Source organism: Typopeltis vanoorti, chromosome 19, assembly GCF_054136105.1.
Source record: "Typopeltis vanoorti isolate ZY-2024b chromosome 19, IOZ_Tvanoo_1.0, whole genome shotgun sequence".
Classification (NCBI taxonomy): domain Eukaryota; kingdom Metazoa; phylum Arthropoda; class Arachnida; order Uropygi; family Thelyphonidae; genus Typopeltis; species Typopeltis vanoorti.
The window spans coordinates 46,093,137-46,116,635 of record NC_143567.1 but is presented as its reverse complement, the minus strand read 5'-3'; the positions used below and the strand labels follow the sequence as shown (position 1 = coordinate 46,116,635).

Sequence of the window (23,499 nt, the reverse complement as noted above, 5' to 3'; positions counted from 1 at the left end):
TGTTATGTATTCCCCATGAGTGTATATGTCAAGAATTTGGTGATGTGATATTTTCTACACACTGATTTGCTTGCTTGCATTTTTCTCTGTATTCTCTCAGAGCACATGGTTACATATGCATTTGCTAGGAAGTTTTGATATGCTTTCTTCTTTTTAATGACTGCCTCTTTAACTTCCTGAGTCCAGCATGCAGTTCTGGATTTTCTATCCTAGCAAATGCTAGGATAGAAAATCCAGAAGGTATGCAGGAAAGCAGACAACTTTCCTGCATACCTCTCTAGCTGAAACAATATTTTCTTCAGTCTGGTCTGCCAGTGAGTCTTCAAGGTTTGGTTCTTATTTACAAATGAATAATATTTGTCTATTCAGTTAGTCTCTAAAACTTGCTTGACTTTCTTTTTAAAACTTTTCAGTAGAATATGCAATTTATTCTACTGAAAATGAAATGATCACGTTTGGATTCAATTGTTTTATCAATGGACAGTTTTGCCCAGTCCCAGCAATGCAATACCTGCTTTGAACCCTAGCCTGACTGGTCCAGTCATCAGTCAATCCTTGTCCCAAGGTTAGTAGCTACAAGAAAATGAGGACTGGACATTAGGTTAGAAGCTGTGATCAGTTCTGCATGTTTACTTAAAAGGCTATGTGGATATTCCCTTCCAGTTATCTAGCTTTGATCCTTAAGCAATCCCCCCCTCCCCAATCTTTAGTATAATGCAGTTTTTTTTTTCACACCAGATGTCATGTATTTTAATAATTAACTTTAGTGTAAATACTGTGGTTTACCATCAGTGTTTTTGTAGTAATGTCCAATGTATATATATAGCATAAATGCTACTGAGCATGGCTGCAAAATGAAGGTCTGGAATATTGAAAAATAATTAATTTATTTAGTCAGATATAGTTATTTCATTTTTCTGTTAGTAATTTGTAAATTGAATATTAGTGCCTCCATTTCCTCTTTAGATTCTACGTTATTTTTATTCTTCTTCCTTCTATGTGTTAGGCCTACTGGCCTGTTACAGAGTTATCTTAAGAACTTCTAAGTCATACCCATACTGAGGATAAGGTGATACAGAAGATACCATCGAATATACCAAGAGGTATATTCTACAGCCACAGAATATACCTCTTGGTATATTCTATGGCTGTAGCTGCGTGTGTTTGAGGGGAGGCCGGTTTGCCTGCTTGAGGGAGGAAAAAACCACAGATAAACTGGGGAGAAAAACCCTGCTGTCCACGCCCAAGACCAGCTAACTTGGCTATGTCTGAAATAGATCCTTAAGCTCCTCACATCGACGACGGGAATCGAATTAATGTCATTTTATTTTATTATTATTTCCACAATATTGATTTTTCTGAGATGCATTTCTTTGTATTTCACTTTCTCAATGACATAAATCATTGAAATATTGAAAATTGCGATTTTCGATCACTGCCTTTCAGTTTGCTATTGAATGTTATAATTACTTGTATTGTTATAGTAGCAATAACCTAATTGAACTAGTGTTTTTATAATTGTTTTCTGAGAAAGTTTGTTTTGTATATATACTTTAAATTGATTTCTTTCTTTCCTTTATTCCTTATTCAGTTATGTTGCAGTTGCAGTTCTTGAGTTGGATTTTGACAGGATTGATATTAATCAGTGCCCTTTTGGAGAAGGAAATCCAGCCCCAAACTATTTTGCTGGCACTTCACGATGCAAAAACGATACTACTCAGGTACTAATTATGAAAAGGCTATGCTATAATAATTATATAATATACAATTTTTAAGACATTCTCATGAGAATTGTGTTCCAATCACATTAAAACAATGCTTAAAACATAATTTGTTTTTCAATTTTGAAAGTTTGAGACAGTTTTGAAATGAAAATCCAAACGGCTATTTTTTTTTTTCTGGCAAAGTTAATTAAATTAAGGGAATAAAAATCCCTTATTATTTTACAGCCAGTATGCAAAACTCTAAGATCGAAAACTACGATCTGAGAGTTTCATGCCGAAGAACTATCGGCGAATCCACGCGTAAGTGACCACCTGGTAGTACCACGCCAAGGCAACTCAAAGCAAAGGTGGAGCAAGATCTCTCACTATCCTTGATATTTTCTCATAATGTAAAAACACAGCTCCTAGGAGATGTAATACTGCTTTACATTATGAGGAGAGGTCACTACCCAGACCGGTTTCAACCTTTTTTTGAGGTCTCATCAGTGAGTAGCTAGACCTGGATGATATCAAAGTTTAAGTGAAAAGAACTTGCATACCTTCACTATACGAATGCCAGAAAGGTGTGCTCATATATTATATTATATTAAACTAAGATGCATACTGGCTGTAAAATAATAAGGGATTTTTATCCGCTTAATTTAATTAACTTTGCCAGAAAAAAAAATAGCCGTTTGGCTTTTCGTCTTAGTTTAATATAATATAATATATGGGCACACCTTTCTGGCATTCATATAGTGAAGGTATGCAAGTTCTTTTCACTTAAACTTTGATATCATCCAGGTCTAGCTACTCACTGATGAGACCTCAAAAAAGGTTGAAACCGGTCTGGGTAGTGACCTCTTCTCATAATGTAAAGCAGTATTACATCTCCTAGGAGCTGTGTGTTTTTACATTATGAGAAAATATCAAGGATAGTGAGAGAGCTTGCTCCACCTTTGCTTTGAGTTGCCTTGGTGTGGTACTACCAGGTGGTCACTTACGCTTGGATTTGCCGATAGTTCTTCGGCATGAAACTCTTAGATCGTAGATTTCGATCTTAGAGTTTCGCATACTGGCTGTAAAATAATAAGGGATTTTTATCCCCTTAATTTAGTTTTGAAATGTTACTGGTGCAAATGAGAAACATTTCCATTTGAAATTTCCTTGGTTCTCTCCCTATCCATAACTTTACTCATGAACAAGATTTCAGCAAAAATGCCAAGTCCCACATATTTGTTTGGATATATCATCCATTATATTTCATTTATCTATGGTTTAACTAGACTGAAAAACACATCCCCTGATTTTGCTTATTTACTGAATTTTCATTTATCCCCTGATAAATGAAAATTCAGTAAATAAGCAAAACCATGCTTATTGGGGGCCTGAGGTGGCTTGAAAAAGTTCCACACTTGGTCTCTACAGCATAGTTTCTGGACTATGTAAAAATAAACAAAAAAATACAAACATATATATATATATATATATATATATATATATATATATGTAATTAATAATAATAGGGGAAAAAAATCCTCAGCCCACTCACGGTGTGAATGTATTATAGCTACAGTAAAGTACTAGCGCAATGGATAGGTTAAAAGTTGGGAAGGAAAAATCACAAATGATAACATGGAAAAATATTGAAAGCAAAAATTTTACTTCATTCTCAAAGAATAGGAAGGAAAAGGGGTAATATACTAAGTTCAATGAGTTTAAAGTTGATCTGTAAATTGAAGGTGGTCTGTAAAATAAATGCCACATCCTAAAATTGAAAATCTACTGTAGAAGAATAATTCTTCATCTAAAATTCTAAAGAACTTCATCTTTGTTCTCTTGGAAGTCAGTCTTACAACCAAGTGTTAATTTCTTCTCCCATAGAGCAATAATTACATTCACATTCTTATTTGCCTCTATAAGAATATGCTGAGTGGATGGCTTACATGATTTTTATGCTTCATTTTCTTGGTTAGATTATTGTTTCCTTTTCCAGTCTTCTGATCAATACGTTTATACTGAACACATCACCAAAACAATTTTTATAAATATGAAATCATTAGATTCAAATTTAAATTCCCATCTCTTTTCTGCAGTGTGGGGGTGTGTTTGATGGCAGAAAAGATTTGTATAAGAATGATGGCCTACACTTGAATTCATTTGGCATCAGAAGCCTGGAGAAATTACTTCTTGTTCTGAGACTTAATGCAGAGATTCAGGGAAAGTAGATCATCAAGGGAGGAATGGGGAAAATGTGTGTGAAAGCTCAGCTATGGTATACAAATGTGATAAAGATATAAATGCCTTTGAACATGGTTATGTATGTGGCAAAGGAGTGGGGAAATATGCTTTGGGTTTGGACCTTTTAAGTATGTCTGGGGAGGGAAAAGAGAACATTCTAGAACAAGACCAAATACATTGCATATCTAATTATAAGAATAGGCTAGGTCGTAATTTATTATGTCTATACACAAATGCCAGGAGCATTAGAAACAAAGGGGTTGAGTTTGTTTCTTTATTGAATATGATGTGGCCTAAGATTGTTGGCATTAGTGAAACCTGGCTATCAGAATCAGATATGGTAAGTGGGATCGAGTGTAATGGATATACTATTTTTAGGAATGACAGAAAAGATAGGAGAAGAGGAGGAGTGCTACTAATGATATCAGATGACTTAAGTCCAGTTAGCGTAGAAATACAAGAAAACAGTGATGGTAACAATGTCCCATGTAGCGATGAGTTTGAGTCTATTTGGTGTGAAGTGGAGGTAAACAGAATGAATTATATAGTGGGGTGTTGCTACAGACCTTGCAGGTCAGTTGTAGAGGACAAAGAAATGCATTTCCAATTTAGCCTTATGGGTACCAAGTGAATGATCATTATGGGTGACTTTAATTTTCCAAACATTGATTGGGTAGAAGAGAAATCTCATGATAAGAAAGAACAGGAATTTATTGAACTGTTGCGAGATAACTTTCTCAAGCAGCATGTGAAAGAAGGAACTTGAGGTCAAAGAGTGTTGGATTTGCCCATAGCATCAGAAGGGATCTCTGTCAAGAATATGGCTATTTTACCAGTGACAGTGATCATGCTGTTCTTTCTTGGGAGGTATCTACTTGTATTGAAGCTCCGATTAAATCAGGCTACATGCTGAATTACAAAACTGGAAATTATTGTCAACTTAGAATAATACTATCTTTGGTCCCATGGTATCAGTTACTGAATGTAAAAAATGTCAGTATTGTATGGGAATCTTTGAAAAAGTGCTTGAATGAGGCAGTATCTGAATGTATCCCTATATCCCTAGTGTTCGAAGAGTAAATAGGTTGGGAGTGAAATGGATGTGCAGCCTTATTAAGCTAGAGATCCTCAAGAAGAAGATGATGTGGAAAGAATATCGTGAAAATAAGAGTGAGAGGAGTTATGAAATATATAAAGCTCAGGCCAGAAAAGTAACGAGTATTGTGAGAAAAGCTAAAACGGAGTATGAAAAGAAATTGGCCATGCAAGCTAAAGGCAGTCCAAAAGAATTTTATCGTTATGTCACAAGCAAAAGAAAGAATGAATGTGGAAGAATAACCTTATTGAATGCAGATGGTACACGAGTGTTGGAAGTTGAGATTGTTCAGTTAATGAGTGCTCATTTTGCTAAGGTATATCAACCAGGTGTATGTAGTATGGTGCTACTGCTACGTTGGATGAAGAGTTAGAGGTTCATGAAAATGAGGTTGAAGAGCTCTTGCATAACCTGGATAAGAATTTGTCAATAGGGTCAGATGGAATATCTGCCCGTTTGTTAAAGGAATGTTCAGCTGAATTGGCTAGGCCTTTCACACATTTGTATAACTTGAGTCTCAGCTCAGGAATGGAAGGAATGTATGATAGTTCCATTGCACAAGGGTGGTGCAAAAACTGATGTGTCTAACTACTGACCTATTAGTATCTCTGGTGTGGTAGTGCAGCTGAATTGGCTAGGCCTTTCACACATTTGTATAACTTGAGTCTCAGCTCAGGAATGGAAGGAATGTATGATAGTTCCATTGCACAAGGGTGGTGCAAAAACTGATGTGTCTAACTACTGACCTATTAGTATCTCTGGTGTGGTAGTGCAGCTTTTAGAGAAGTTGGTAAGAACTCACATAGAAATGGGTAGACAAGCATTCTATACTCTGCAGGGAACAGCATGGGTTTACTAAAGGAAGGTCATGTTTTAACAATTTGCTCATATTTTATAATAACGTTACGGCCGAGTTGGATAAAAGGAATGGATACACTATGATACTGTTGGATTTTTCTAAGGCATTTGAGAGGATACCACACGATAGGCTGTTATGTAAAGTGGAGAATATGGGATTGGAACATAATATATTGACTTGGATCAGGAGATGGTTGACAGACAAATATCAAAAAGTGGTATACAGTGGGTGTGAATCTGTGAATTCAGTTGGCTCCCTACAGTATCATCTTTGTTATAATATTTTCAATGTTCATGCCGTTTTTACACAAATAGTCCTTAACTTTCTGTTACTGATTTTCATACCAAGTTTATTACAGCAGTTATTCAATTTAGTTAGACAATCCTGAAAACTTGTACTGGATGTAGTAACTTCATCTGCATAGAGTTCAGAGAAGGAATTTAATGATAATCAAACTGAATATCTCCAATTTTAATATCAGGCCTAATACCATTTCCTAATGTGATCCATGTAGATGATGAATAACAGTGGAGATAGCATGCATCCTTGTCTCACACCTGATTTTACATCAAACCCATCTTCCTGTACCTTAATCAATTCTAATTGCTGACTTACAACTTAAATATAGATGCCTTGCTTAGTATAATGTTCCATTTACAACATATAAGTATAGTGTTTTAAACATCTTTTCTTGGCATCTTGTTATATGCCTTTTCCAGATCTACGAAACTTAAAATATGGATCATGATTTCTCAGCTGTCTGCCCTAAGTGAAAATCTGATCCTGACAACCTTTATTTGGTCTAAACAGATTGTTCTTCTCCAAGTTTCTCTTCAGCAGTTTTTCTCTCTCAAGTATGATTGCATAAAGATTAGTAGGGATATTCCTTTATAATTCTAACATTCAGTTTTATTTCTCTTTTTCCAAATGGGAACTTTATTTCAACCATCTGGAATTTGACCTTCTGACCATTATGCACTGTAGCTATTGTAAAGTTTTTATGACTTGAGCATTTCTTCTTGAATGTCATCTACTTCACTTAGCTTTTCCCATATCAGGTTTGTGATGGATTTTTCTATTGATAGATACTCCTGACTTCATTCCTCTTGAATATTTTCTACCATTGTTTTGTCACTTATTTCATTTAACAGTTTTTCAAAATAATTTCTCTGTATATCATTTAAGGATATCTTCAATTTTCTTGTCACTTTTTTCATTTCAGATTCCCTTTCTAGTATTCTTTCCTCCATTTCTAAGTTTTTTTTTTTTTTTTTTTTTTCAATATCCCCAGAACATTTTGCCCTTCCTCATATTTATCTTCTATATTCATAAGCAAAACATTTTTCTTTATATTTTCTTAGAGCACATGCTGACTTATTGTTAGAAATTTTTTATATGCTTTCTTTTTTTCCACAACTCCCTGTTTAACTTCTTGAGTCCATTGAGTTTTTATAATCTCTGAAACCTGCTCATCTTTGATTCTCTTTAAAACTTTCTTACATGATAGAAATATTTTTGCAATTGGGTGGGATTGAATAATTTATTGACTACTCTACTAGTTCATGAAAATTCTTGTTTCACATCATCAGAAGAACTACATGAATAAACTAAAAAACAGGTTAATAACAGATAATGTACATAATGAAATATTTGAATAAGAATAATAATGGATAGTGCACATTTGCTATGACATTTGCTGATTTGTTCTGCAAACTACTGGTAACTGCATGCATGCATGTCATTTGAATTGGTGAAGACCAGAAGTGTAAAAAATCATCCCTTGTTTTTTATTGCACTGTTGGGGTTCTTGGATCATTGCAGCTGATTCCTTGAATGTTCTTGAGAAATAAACTGGAATCTGTTTGGAGAATTATATATCATGTGGAAAAAAAGCCTTCAAAGAGTTCCAACAAAGCTGCAAATTTTCTTTGCATCCAAACAGCCTCTGTACTTCTACAAGCAAAATCACCTAGTAATAACATTAAAAAAAAATTGAACAGTTGTCTCTAAAAAATATTAAACAGAATAAGAGCATTATAGTACTGAAAACTGACAAAAGCAACACAACAGTTTTGATGAATTTCATAGAATACATAAAAACTACAATCTCTACTGAATATACAAACACCTATATAAAACTGGATCATGTCCCAACAAGTCATTTCTATAATAAGACTAAAAACATGCTGAACTTATCAAAGATACCAAAAAATGTCTAGAGTCGAGACACTCTCTCCAGTACCAAGAATATATATGAAGTCCCAAAAAGTACATAAGTAGATCTTTTCACTGAGACCTATTGTTGATGCAATGTATTCTCTAGTTTCATTGCTATCCAAATATCTAGCAAACCTGCCAGGCACATCAGCAAAAACAACTTCTGTTTGTAAAGAACATCACACACTTTATGGAATGCACCAAAGACATTACAATAGAGCCTACTGATCTACTTGCAAGCCTTGACATAGACAGAAATAGAGCATCAGGCTTGGATATCTGAAAGTGATGATGCATGAAGTTAGTATTGATGCCATGAATGTTGAAGTGGATATGGAAGAATTTAAAAAAAAAAAAAAAAATTTAAAGATTTTTTTTTGTGCTTAATGCAACCATATTTGTTAATATGGTTGCATTAAGCTTCCTAAGATTTGGGAAACGCTTATCACCAGAGATCCCACTTTACATTCCAGGCCATCTACAACCGCCCTTAGAGGGCGCTCTACCTAGATAGGACTTTAGTATCACCCACTTGGTTGGGCTTAGTATTGTTTATTATTTGTTTATATGTTACATCAATTTTTTTGTAATCCCTGAAGATGTCTCATTGATTGAGACAAACTATAGGAAGAATTAAATTCTGTTTTAATCCTTTCTGAGTGCTGTATACAATCCATTAAGCCTCCAGCATGAAAGACACTTAAGCACTTAAGCCTCTACACACGAAAATGATTCATAGGTGTCTAGTAATGACAAGGTAATCATATTGCACTAAAAGTGTGTATATATGTGTGTATGTGATTTGTTTCTGATGCATTTTATGCATCCCTTTCCAATTCCAAAATTTTGGAATTGGAAAGGGATGCATAAAATTAGACTGATAGAATGTTTAATAAATTGCTGTGGAAAATAACTGCAGAAGAATCCTAATTGTAGAGTACATAAGATGTATCTTATGGTCTATCTGCTTTGAGATAGAGATCTCCTGTCTCAATTGGAGGAAGGAAAATGACCATACCGGATGATGGAAGTTGGAGAATAGTGATGATTAAAGTGAAATGACATTAAAACAAAAACTGTACTATATGTGGGAAAAACTTGTAAAAAATGGACCATGATTTATTGGAGACTGAAAAAAGATGCGTGTATTTATTTAAATATCTGTTTTAATATATCTAGGTAGAACACCTTGACAATGTAGTTGAAAGAATGACTACTTTTTTTTTGGTTGGCAAGATTTGGATTTGAATTCTATATGTGATGAACAGAATATTTATTAGGCTTTTCAGTTGAAGGTGAATTAGCTGATCTTATGAAAGGGCACAGTAACTCAGTTTGCTTCCCCTTCTCTCTCTCTCTCTCTCACACACACACACACACACACACACACACACACACACACACATACACACAAAAAAGCTCATTGATTAGAAAACATGTGCATTTGACAGATATAGTAGCCTATACAAATAGGATTAATCACCTTATTCTAGCATAGAATAAGGTGAATTAGATTTATAAAAACAAAGTTACTCGAGTGTAACATGTCTAATACAGTAATGGAAGATGACATGAAAATTTAGAAAATAAATTTTCAGATTTCTTTGTAGTTAACCAGTGAGATTTTTTATTTTTGTTTTTTTTCTTTTGAAGCTAAATTTTTTATTTTTATTTCATTATTATTATTTTGATGCTTACTATATGTAATTCTGTTTTTTGACAAAAATTTTAATGCTAATAAAATCTTATTCATTCATATTCATGGTCCTATATGAATTCATATTCTTTTATGTAAAAATAATTCTTTCAGTGTGAGCCAATTCATGGATATGGCTTTCGAAGAGGTGGCTATCAGTGCCAATGTCTTCCTGGGTATCGATTACCTAGGGTTGTTCGTAATCCATTTTTAGGAGAAATCATTGAAAGAGCTACGGCAGAAGACTATCGCAAGAGCTTTAGTTGTGAAAAAATCAGTTGTAAGTGATCATCACATGACTGTTTTTTAAAAACTAAACTTTCAAAACATTGAAATTTATTTCTAAATACTAACAAGAGTAGAATCTTTATTCTAGCTTTTCTTTGAGATCTATGTTATCATCATATTCCTGATATATACTCTCAAGAGGTGTACAGTATACTACAATAGTACCACATGATTAAGTTTGCATTATAACATACTTCTTCACAACTTTCAAATTAAGCTGTTTTTTATCAGCAACTCCAATATTGTTGATGTTACATTTTGGTCTTTTAAGGTCTAATTGCATCAATCCACTTAAAATCTTAGTTTTCTTCTGTGCCTTTTTCCTGCCATTCAAGCATAAAAAAACCTGCTTTGTTAACATTTCTTCTCCCATTCTGTTTAAGTAACTATACCAGCTTAAATTAGCTCTGTTCACACATTTCTTGAATCCTAATTATATCTAGTTCCTTCCTGCTATCTGCATTTTTTTTAATGATTCTGGCTGTTTGTCCCCTAATCTTTCTCAGAATTCTCATATCTGTAGTCTCTAGATGTGATCATTTATTATTATTATACAGGCACCTCCATGGAGACAAAGGCTCATCGCAGGAGACCCAATCTATCCACACAATCTATTATACCTCTCCTTGAATCCATTAACAAACAAAGCACTCACAACTGATTCTGGCAACCCAGTCTATTAATTTACAACTCTCCAAGCAAAAAATCTAGTCCTAACACTCCTACTAACCCCACCTTTATTCAATTTACAGGGATGACCCCTTGTTCTGGTCCCTCGAGCCAAGTACTGAAACATTTCTCCTGCATCTATCCTATAAAACCATTTAAGCAACTTAAATGTTTCTATCATATTCCCTCTTTTTCTCCTATCAACCTACTTCTGCAATCCACACCTTCAATCTATCCTCATAGGGAACATTCCACAGGCCACTCACCTCTAAATCCTCTCCACCACTTCCTCATTCCCAAGAAACCCAGGAGACCAGACTTGAGCACAGTAATCTAGATGTGGGTATCAAGGCCTTATAAAGAGGAATAACAACTTCCTTATCTCTACTTGTTAACGTGTTCTTCAATAGCCAAGTAATCTTATGGGCTACCTTAGCAACCTTAGCAATATGTCCTCTAAACTTTAACTCTAGTCTGCCACTACCCCTAAATCTCTAGTTTCATCTATTTCCTGGAGTACAATGCCGTCAATGTGATACACAGCCTGTAATCTATTTATCCCAAAATGCATAACTTTACATTTCTCGGCATTAAACTGACACCCATTAACTTTTGCCCATGCTGACAGCCTATTTAAATCGTCCTGCAATCTCTCCATATCACCTTGATTAACTATTACTATACCTAATTTTGCATCATCAGCAAACAACTGAATATTTCCTTTCAGGTTATTTCCTATATCATTTATTTACAAATTAAACAGCAATGGTCCTAGCACTAAACCTTGTGATGCACAACTAGTCTCCTGTTTTCACCTTGATTCTGCCTGTTCATATACCATTTTATGATATCTGTCCAGCAGCCACCCTCTTATCCACTTAACCAGTGTCATGTCCATCTCCATTTGTTCTAATTTATGTAACAGAGTTGCATGTGGTATTCTGTCAAATGCCTTTGCAAAATCCAGCAAAATCATCATGTAACCATTTCCTTTATCCAACTCAGCTGTTACTCTATTATAAAAAGTTAGTAAATTACTAAGGCATGACTGACCCGTCACAAAGCCATGTTGACCCTCATTCTGTATCATATTTCTTGAATTCTCTTTTTACCAGTTTTTCTAATACTTTTACCACCACTCTTGAGGTACTGATTGGTCTATAATTTGCTACTGTAGTCTTAGAACCTCCCTTATGCAAAGCAGTTATTTTGCCATCTTTCCACTCCCTTGGAACTCTACAACAGCTGAGACTTAAATTAAACAGACTAGTCAAAGGCATTGCCAGCTCCTTTGCACATTCTTGCAAAACCCTAGCTGATATCCCATCTAATCCCACAACTGTATTTACATTGAGATTCTGCAATATCCTAAGAACCTCCAATTCATTAAAAATTCATCCACCTTTGTTCCCATATCAGCATCTAGTGTCTGTCACATAGGTAAAAGAAGTAACCTCACTAGGATGATTATACCCCTTCAAAGTGGTCACTCAGTAACTTGACTATTTTATTTGCTTCTGTCTCCTTGTGACCATCATCACTCATTAAGGTTAATCTTCCGTACTCATTCTTCCTCTTACTTACCGCATAACGAAAGAACTCTTTGGGATTTCCTTTGGCCTGCTCAGCTAGATTCTTCTCATAATCTGATTTTGCCTTCCTTGCCATCTTTCTTGACTGAGCCTTGTACTCGTTGGAAGTTTTTCCACTTGGTTATACTATAAATTAAAGATACCAAGAAATTATATACTTGGTTTAATCTTTTATCCAAGCAAACAAAGTTTGTGCCTGAAGTATTTTCAGGATTTGGACAATTCTTATATAGAAGCTAATGACTTCACTGAGGCAAGTGATGTGAAGTCATTAGTGCAAACTTTGTTTGTTTGCACTTGGTTGAAGGATTAAACCAAGTATACAATTTCTTGGTGTCTTTAATTTATTAAGCCTTGTACTGTTCATGAGTTTGCTAGTCGGCATTCTTTTTATCTCTTTATATACCCTCCACAGCATTTTCGTTTTCTGCATCTCGTGCTTAATGATATTACTAATCCATCTAACTCCAACCCAATTAACCCTCCTTATCCTAGGTATATAATTTAATACTGCTTCCTCTAGATGGCTTTTAACTATATCCCATGCACTACTAACATCCTTACCCTGCAGTGTTTTATGCCATGGTATCCTCCCATCAGTTTTATATTTAACCCAACTCTGAAATCCATCGGTTAAAATTTATTGGAACACTGTCTTGGATACTACTAGTTTGATGTTTTAGCTAATTTCTCTCACTCTTATTTCGTATAAATTTATTCACCTAGTTTCCTGTGAATATGGAATAGACAATAAAACAAAGCAAAGCTAGCTAGCTTTGTTTTGTTTTATTGTCTATTCCATATTCGATTTGCTATCTTTACTAAAATTATGCCTAAATAACATATTTTGCTTGTTCATTTAGAATATAGTTTTCTTCCATGTTTATCTATTTTCAAACTTTTCTGTCTTTTTTGCTAATTTTCATGCCAAATTTGTTACATCAGTTATTTTATTTATTGAAGGAATTCTGAAGACTTATATAAACTTATAATCTGTAAAAAATAAATAGCTGAGATTAATACCTTCATTATCTTTCAAGTGTAGTGCCACATTTTCTTTATAATGTGATCCATACATATTATCATCTAGTTGGCTGATTTGATAGCATCTCTGCTTTTCACAGGCTGTGGATTTAAATCCCACTGTGATATGGATATTTTGTGAAAGTTTTTGGTATGTGGGTGGGAGAGAGAAAGAGGATGAATGAGTGGATGATTTTTACTTCTATGGCTGCAGCACATCTGTGGCATTAGTTAGAGCCCTGATACATCTTGGAAAACTACCAGATTTAGTCACTAGATGAGAGAAATTGGATTACCTAATCTTTTGCCCATCCACAGTAAATCAGTTACACATTGTTTGTGGGGGGGGGATGGAAAGTTCTGATAAACATCTAGAACAAAAATGATAATAAAACCATGAGAAAGAACATAAGAGGATATAAGAACATAAGTTGCCTTAACTCTGCTACTAGTATGTTCTTTCTCGTAGTTATATCAGTTGCTTTAATATCATTTTTGTTCTAGGTATTTATCCGAACTATCTAGCCCTCCCATAAATATGCAATTGATTTTATGCATGCTTTGGGTGGAATTGATATAAAAAAAATTGATATTTTATTTTATTTTAGTGCTGCATATCTAATTGCTTCTTCATTCATGAACCATTTTGTTCATAATCAATTATACTATAGCTATCCTTTAACCCCCCCTTTCATTTTTTTTTCATACTATTTTTCTCATAATAATAAAGCCTTATTGTTCAGACATTGTGCATATTATGGTCTTAGGCGATTATCATCAGTTCTAAAATGCTAACTTGACCTATTTGCAATTGTGTAATTTTAATAATAAACATGGTGAAATATCAGAGAGTAGTTTACTCAGGAGTAGAGTCCACAAGAAGTCCTGTGACTAGTGACGTGCCACAGAGCTCTGTTATTGGGCCACTGCTATTTAATTTGTACATTAATGATATAGGAAAGGATCTGAGAGGAACTGTTCAGCTGTTGGCGATGATGCAAAATTGCAGAGCAAATAGTTAATACAGATGATGTTAAAATTTTACAGGATGATTTGGATAGACTGGCAGTCTGGGCAAAGGATAACGGATGTCAGTTTAATGTGGCAAAGTATATGGTTATGCATTTTGGGGTGAAAGATTACCAGCTGTATACCACAATGATGGAACTGTACTCCAGGAAATTGACGAAGCCAGAGATTTTGGAGTGTTAGTGGATAGGGAGTTAAAGTTTAGAGGGCACATAGCAAAAGCAGCTCTTTGGATTACTTGGTTACTGAAGAATACTTCGATGAGCAGCGACAAGCATTATTATTCGTGTGTAGAGGCTTAAGTGCTGTGAGGACATCATGTTGGAATGTATACAGCACTCAGAAAGGATTAACATAGGTTTAATACTTCCTATATTTCGTGCTAGTCACTAGGACATCTTCGGGGATTACAAAAACAACTAATGTGACATGAACACAAATATTATACAATACTAAGCCCAACCACGTGGGTGACACTAAAGTCCTATCTAGGTGGAGCGCCCTCTAAGGGCGGTTGTAGGTGGCCTGGAATGTAAGGTGGGACCTCTGGTGATGAGTGTTTCTCAAATCTTCGGAAGCTTAATGCAACCGTATTTATTGAGAAATACAGAAATCAACCAAATCTCAATAAATACGGTTGCATTAAGCTTCTGAAGATTTGGGAAACACTCATCAGCAGAAGTCCCACCTTACATTCCAGGCCACCTACAACCGCCCTTAGAGGGCGCTCCACCTAGATAGGACTTTAGTGTCACCCACGTGGTTGGGCTTAGTATTGTATAATATTTGTGTTCATGTCACATTAGTTGTTTTTGTAATCCCCGAAGATGTCCTAGTGACTAGGACGAAATACAGGAAGTATTAAACCTGTGTTAATCCTTTCTGAGCGCTGTATATATTCCATTAAGCCTCCAACATGGAGCATTATTATTATTTTTATTATTTCTCTTTATCGAGCCTTGATGAGACCGCCATCTTGACTGCTGTGTGCAGATCTGGTCACCTGGGCTTCTTGATGATAAGAAAGAGGTGGAGAGGATCCAGAGGTGAGTGACCAAGATGGTAGTAAGTCTATAGAATGAACCTTACGAGAACAGGTTAAAGATTTGTGGGTTGCAGAAATTGGTTAACAGACAGAAAAGGGGTGATATGATTGAGACATAGAAATTATTGAAGGGTTTTTACAAGATTAATACAGAGGAAATTTTTCAGAACAGGTCTGGTGGTGGTGGGAGAACTAGGGCCATCTTTGGAAACCGAGCAAAAGAGTAGTTAGCAAGAATGTTAGAACTAGATTTTTTTTTTTTTTTGCTTGGAGAGTGGTGAATGAGTGGAATAGGTTGCCAAAATCTGTTGTGGTTGCCATGATGACTGCGAATGAAAGCAAAGTATGATAGATACTGAGCAAATGTTGGATAGTGCTTGGCATGATTTTTAGGGCCTCCCTTGATAAGTCTGAGGACTTCATGGAATAGCCCATAATAATAAATCTCCTGATTCTCTTCTAGTCAGTAAATTAGATATAGTGCAAATCTTAAGACTGTGTAAATATCTATCTAAACAATTAACTGTTTTCATGTGAGTTTCTCTTCTTCCTACCCATGCTATTCACATACTTAATTGGCTGTTGGCTGCCAAAGGCAGAGAGTGTGCTATTCACACCCTGAACCTGCTACTTCCCACTGGTACAATTTGTATAATAATTGGACAGGATATTGTGGACCACATCTTTCAGCTACTTATAGTATTCTCATAAAATGCTTCATTATAGCCAGTGATGTATTGAAAATTTGGGGTGGAGGGAGTTCAATAAAGCAGTTGCTTTATATATATATATGTGTGTGTGTGTATATATGTATATATATATATATATAAAAATTACAATTCGTCCATGATCGATTACTGTATTAATAATTCTTAGGAGGAATGATGTCATCATGCTCATGCCACGAGGCTTGCATGTTTTTGAGTGGTAAATGTAACCCTGCAGAGCTCGTGGAGGTAAAAATTGCAGCGTAGGTCGCAGTATATCTGAGAGATGCATTTATTACTAGTATGTGCTAAAATGCAATAAAACATAAAGAAAAAAACATTGCAAATATTAAAAATTAAGTGGATATTGAATCTAACATTATTTCATAGCTGAATATAGAAACTGCAAGAGTTTCGTGCCGAATATATAGAAACTAAGAGTTTCGGCAGATGCAAGCATAATCAGCCTTATGGACAACTCGTAGTAAAGGTGGAGTAAGCTCCGGATCACTTTCCTTAGTATTTTCCATAATTTAAAGCACATCTCCTAGAGGACATGTATGATAAATAAGCCTTTAGCTCTCTATTTCAGTAATACATGATGGTTTATTTATTTTCAGTTACTTAGAAATTATTGAACAAAGAATTAAAAAAAAAAAAAACTAAACCATACCATACTAACATTGGAGGTTGCGGTATCTCTGAGATACAATTTATTGTCAAATATCACAAACCTTTACATAACATGTGTTAAACCAAACTGACAGCAAAAGACAGTGCGGAATATCACTCGTAACATATGAATACACAGCTACTTGACCTCCAAGCTATACACTGAATTGTGTAAGAATATTTATATTAAACATTTTGCATGTATCTGTCAGATCAGCTGTGAACTCGGCAGGGTTAAAGGCGTGTTAATCAAAACTCTTGGCGCGTATATCAAGGAATTGCCGCAATTAATTTCGGCGCGTTAAGCAAGGGAAAACCTGTATATATATATCATCATCATCAAATTCCTGCCATGTATACCCTCAAGGGATGTACAGGATATGATAGTACTACATGAAAATTTTACATCATTACTAACTTCCTATCTACAATTTTCCTCCAAATCAGACTGTTACTTGTCAAGACTCCAACATTATCAGATCGTATATTTCTATCTTCTAAGGCTCCTTTTACCGTATCATTGCACCTATAACTTGGTCTTCCTCTGGGTCGTTTTCCTGCCAACCTGGCAGAGAACACTTGTTTGCTAATCTTTTCTGAAGCTTCCATTCTGTTTAAGTGACCATAGCACCTGAGATTAGCTCTGCTAATGCATTCCTGGATGCTGACAATGTCAAGTTCTTTCCTAATATTCTCATTTTTAATATGATATTGCCATTGATGCCATCTGTTCACGCCTCTAATCTTTCTCAGGACTCTCATATCTGGTTTTGAACACTGTCTTGTATACAGCTAATTTAGTGTTCTGACTAATTTCTCTCTCTCTTATTCCATATAAATTTATTCAATTGACTTCCTACTATACCAGCTTTGTTGATTCTATTGTCTATTTCCATATTTACCTTATTTGCCGGCGTATAAGACGCACCCTCTTTTTTGTTCACATTTTTAGGAAAAAAACTTTATTACTGAATATTATAATGAACATACAGTATTTCAAATATAAAGTAGTAAGTAGGTCTACTTTCTTTCAACAAATACCTAATCTAACTAGTAAAGAGTACCCATCTTTTAATCTTTTTCATCAAAACCAAGAAATTCATCTCCAGAGCTAAATGAAGAGACACTCAAGACCTCTTGTGCCCTTGAAATCTACAGTTTTGTTTGAGGGTACATCAAACAAAACAAAAAATTAAACTAAAACAAATATTTTTGTTTTATTCCATGTACATATCTCTTTTCTCTCATGAATCTTGAACACCATGATGTTCATCCAGTAAAGTTGACGATCCCTCTGTTAGTCACTATTGCTTTCGCTTGATGAATAATCATTTTTGTAGACACTGAAAGTCCCACTTTTCTGTGGTCTAAAATCCAAGTATTAAGTTCTGCATCACGTTCTGGCCATTTTGCAGTTCCACATCCTCTTCATGATTCTGCCAAGTTCTTTTCATTTTCTCAGTTGGGATGGCCCAAAATGCCTCTTTGCAGCCATGTTTCTATGTTCTTTAGCATATGCTGTCACACATAGCTTGTATGCAATATTGTAGCAAAGCCAATGTTTTCAGCAATAATTTGCCAAGAAATTTAGAGAAAATTTAATGGCAGAAATTTATCACTGTTCACCACAACCACAACAACAATTGGAAAGTTTAAACGAAGAAGAATACAGCTGTCATTGTCGATGACAGCGCATGTGCATCCACTGAACTCTACGTAACTGGAATGCTCTCACACGAGGAAGAAAGAAAGAAATCGGTTAACTCGAAACGGAGAAAATTTCCAGAAATGAAAGCAATAAAAAACTGAGTAACGGCGTATAAGACGCACCCTATGTTTCAGACCTATTTTCAAAGAAAAAAAGTGCGTCATATATGCCAGCAAATACGGTAATTTACCTAAGTAGCTGAAATGTTTTACTTGTTCCACAGATTCTCCATTCATAATGCAGTTGACATTTTCAATGATTCTGCCTATTTTCATTGTCTTATCATATCTATTAAATAGTTATTCAGTTTAGTCAGGGAATCTTGCAGACTTGTAGTGGATTTATTCAGAAGTATAACATCGTCCGCATAAAGCAAAGAGTTGACATTAACATCTCCAATTTTGATATCATGTTTAATACCGCTTTCCTTCATAATGTGATCCATATAGATAATGAATAACAGAGGGGATAATGTACATCCTTGTCTCACACCAGATTTAACATTAAACCATCTTCCTGTACTTCCTTCAATTCTAACTGCTGACTTACAACTTAAATAAAGCATAAGTATTGCTTGATATAATGCCCCATTGAAGCTATATAACTGTAGCATATTGAATAGCTTCTCTCTTGGCACCTTGTCATATGCCTTTTCCAAATCGACAAAACTTAAATACAGATCTTTGTTATATTCCCATTAATTCACCACTATTTGTCATAAAGTGAAGATCTGATCCTGACAGCCTCTATTTGGTCTGAGTCCAGTTTGTTCTTCACCAAGAATTTTTTTCCACAATTCTTCTCAACGATTTCTCAAAGTATACTTGAATAAATCTTACCAGGAACACTCAGTAGGGAAATATCTCTGTAATTCTCACATTCGGTTTTATTTCCCTTTTTATATATGGGTACTATGAGAGCTCTACTCCATTCATCGGGAATTCGTCCCTCTGTCCAGGCCTTCTGAACTATGCAGCGCAGTCACTATAAGACTTTTATACCACCATACTTCAGCATTTCTGGTCGAATATCATCTACTCCTGCTGCCTTTCCATATTTTTCAAGCCTTTGATGGCTTTTCCTACTTCAAGTATGGATATGTATTCCTGACTGTATGCCTGTTGAGTGTTTTTTACCACTGTACTATCACTACTTGTTTCATTTAGCAATTTTTCAAAGTAATTACTCCATACTTTAAGGATATCTTTTTCTTCTGTTTTCATGTCACCTTTATCATCTCTTACTCCTTTTACAGCACTCTTTCCTCCATTTCTAAGCTTCTTCAACAACCTCCAGAATATTTTGCCAGCTTCTTGATATTTATTTTCTATGTTCTTGCCAAAGTCCTCCCATGACTTTTGTTTAGCTAGTTTTACACAGTGTTTAGCTTTCTTACATTTGTCTCTGTATTCTTTAAGAGCACAAGCTGATTTATTTGCCAGGAACTCTTGATATACTTTCTTCTTTTCCTTCACTGCCTCTTTAATTTCCTGTGTTCACCATGGAGTTCTGATTTTTCTATCCTTACAGATAACCTCACCACATGCCTCTGTGGCTGAATCAATCAGGATTTTCTTCAAGGCTTGCCACTGAATCTCCAAGGTTTGGTTCCTGTTGTCAAACTCTTTCATTTTTTCTTCAATAATCTTTGTGTATTTTAGTCTACAGTTCACATCTGAAAGCTGCTCAACTTTCATTCGCTTTAAAACTTTCTTACATGTTATTCTTTTCAATATGAAATTCAATTTTATCCTGCTCAAGACTAAATGGTGATCACTTCCAATTTCAAATCCTCTGTACACTCTGGTGTCCTGCACCAGGGAGAAAACATCACTATCAATAATAACATAGTCAATGAGACTTTTCTTATTCCTTGCCTCTTCTCTCCATGTGAATTTGTGCACCTTTTTATGTTGGAACATGGTGTTAGTAATAACCAGTCCATGTCCTCAGCAGAAATCCAACAGGTATTTGCCATTATTATTAACTTTGCTCTTTTCTCCAAATTTTCCCAAAATATTTTTGTATGTCTCACAATCATTTCCTACTCTGCTATTTAGATCTCCAACAATGACAAACTTTTCCTTTTTCATTGTGTCTGTTGCTTTCTCTAAAGCCTCAAAAAATTCCTCCACTTCTACCTTAGTCTGTGGGACCATGGGCACAAATAAGTCCCAATGTTCAGTTCCCCATTCTGATATTTCCCCACATCACACTACTTGAGACTGCCTGCCATTCAAGAAGATTAGCCTTGTATTTTGTGTTGAATAATATAACTACTCCTTCTTTTGCTTGATTGTCATTGCCTGAATATAACATTTTGTATTTATTGCTCAGAAAGATCTCACCAGTTTTTGTCTTTTTTGTTTCAGTCACCCCTATTATGTTGATCTGGTACTTATCTAATTCCTCAGCTAGCTCCATTTCTATGCCATTCAGGCTTTTTATGTTGATAGTACCGATCTTTAACTCTAGTGATGTTGGGTTGAGGTGTGTTTTCAGATTTGTTCCAGTAGCTGACTTTTTGCTGTTTGCCCAGGTTCCCTGGCGAAAACAAAGGGGGCATTGTTTAACAGGGTGACCCTCCAGCTGGCATGAAATTTTGTCATGTTGTACCATCATTTTGTATTTTGTTTAAGCCAATTAGAATACAGTTTGGTCAGCTAAATCGCAAATTGCCAGCTCATCCTCGTTCGTTCATTATCCAGGTTCATTATCCAGATACCCAACAGGGTGCACCATGAGAAGGTAAGGATTGGACATTAGGTCAGAAGCCCTGGTCAGTTCTCTGCATTCCTTTGAAGGCTATGTGGAGGTCTCCTCTCAGTTATACAGTTTTGACCATTAAGTACCCCATATATATATATATATTTTTATGAAAAAAATTGAATGACTAGAACCGAGATTTAATTAAAAAGGTTTTAATATAAACACACTACTAGTTTCGGCCTGTAACAGCCTTCTTCAGGTGACATTATAAAAGAAAAAACACTAAACATTGAGGGTTAAAAGACTATGAACATCATAGACAGTCTTTATACATAATTAGCATTAAAACGTTGTAGTTGTATTTGAAGCTGTTCTTTCATTTGTTGCATTGTTGGGAGAGTGCAATTGCACTCTCCCAACAATGCAACAAATAGTTTAGTAGTGTGTTTATATTAAAACCTTTTTAATTAAATCTCGGTTCTAGTCATTCAATTTTTTTTCATAAAACTATGTATGTTAACCGAGTCAATGATCATTCTGTCATATATATATATATATATATATATATATATATTATTATTATTAGCTGTATATAATTTTGATTTATTTTGTTTATTTCATATTTTTTCATTTTGCTATTAGGATTACTAATATTTTTTTTCAATTGAATCAAATATTTTTCATAGTCTATAAAACCTTAAATACAGAGGTAAGTTATGTTCTCTGCATTTTTATCTTAGTTGATTCAATGTCTGCAGTTGGTCAGTTGTGCTAAACTTTTGTCTGAATATAGCTTGTTCATTAGACCGAGCTTCATCTATAATCTGGTGATTCTGTTTATTATTTTTATAAACAGTTTATATACTTGTGACATCAATCTGATAGGTCTGTAATTTTTATCCTTATTATCCTCTTTGAACAAGATTATCATGATAGCATTGTTCCAGCTGCTTGATATATCTTTATCTTTTTATGAATTTTTATGGCAATTATGAAATGGATTTTTTAGTTCTGTTACTATGTTTTTTGCTGCTTTCATCATTTCTATTGTAATTCCATTTCTTCCAGTATTTTATTATTTTTCATTTCTTGAAAGAAATGTCAAAACAGAACACGCATTGAAATGCTTGTTCTGTTTTGACTTTCTTGTTCCTGCTTTTCTGGCTTCACATAGTATTATTTTAAACAGTGCTTGTGACATTATACAGTTATGAAAAATACTGTCTTACCATTTCTACTCTGCATTTTTTATCTTTGATATTTCATCCATTTTCATCTTTTAGTATTTCTTTTTTTCCTATTTGAGACTTTCATATTTTGATTACCTATTGCTTCTTGTATCATTTTATTTTCTTTTTATCTTTATTCTTTTTTTGTGATTGTTTTATTTATTTCTGTAAGTTCAACTGTATTTCTTTTCCTTCTCTAATTGTGTTCTTTTCTCCAGCAGATTTTTTGTTTTCTTTTAGAGGTTTCTATTTCTAATCTTTTTATCTTTTGTAATTTTATGTGCACTTTCTATAACAATAAGATTTAAGATTTTCCTGTACATTTGTAGATTTCTGTTTTCATTCATGTTATTTTTGATTGTATAGTTTCTTTTGCAATTTCTCCTTCGTTTAATTTTTTGTTGGCCACTAATGTAAAATTATTTATCTTTACATATTTTGTTTTATTCTGTTTCATCCTATAATTTTTTTTCTTCTATTGTTATTTTACCTCTTACTATTCTGTAATCATTTCAAATGCCTATTTGACTGAAACATCTTCAACTATTCTTACATAAGATGATAAAATATAATCTTATAATCTTTTTGTTTATCTAGGTGGACTAATCCATGTCCATTTTTGGTTTTTGTCTTTTCTTATAAAATGTGTTGATAGCATTCAACTGGTTCCTTATCATAAAGTTTAACATCGTGTTTCCTCTTTCATTTTCCAGTAGATAGGCTTATATGTTAGTTACTCATAACTATTTTTTTTTTCAGGAAATAATGTATACCAAAATATTAATAATAAAAACTTGAATTAATATTTTCTGATATTTCATCAAAAAAAGAAAAAAAATAGTAAAGACATTGATATGGAGCATTGCACTGTATGGATGTGAAACCTGGATTCTAGGCAGAGAAGATGTAAGAAGATTGGAGGCTTTTGAAATGTGGTGCTGGTGTCGCATGAACAAAATAAAATGGACAGAAAAAAAATCAAACCAACAAGTCCTGAGAGAGATAAACGAAACAAG

At 34.5% G+C, this 23,499-nt stretch overlaps 1 protein-coding gene across 1 annotated transcript in view; it reads left to right on the top strand.

Moving 5' to 3' along the window:
• The window catches only part of LOC150096061 (uncharacterized), a 101,199-nt gene that overhangs the window by 44,115 nt on the left and 33,585 nt on the right, over positions 1-23,499 (top strand). Inside the window, exons 5-6 of the mRNA XM_090409604.1 lie at positions 1,592-1,721; positions 9,927-10,092. Coding sequence (XP_090265730.1) covers positions 1,592-1,721; positions 9,927-10,092 — 296 coding nt within the window. The remainder of the gene's footprint in view (positions 1-1,591; positions 1,722-9,926; positions 10,093-23,499) is intronic.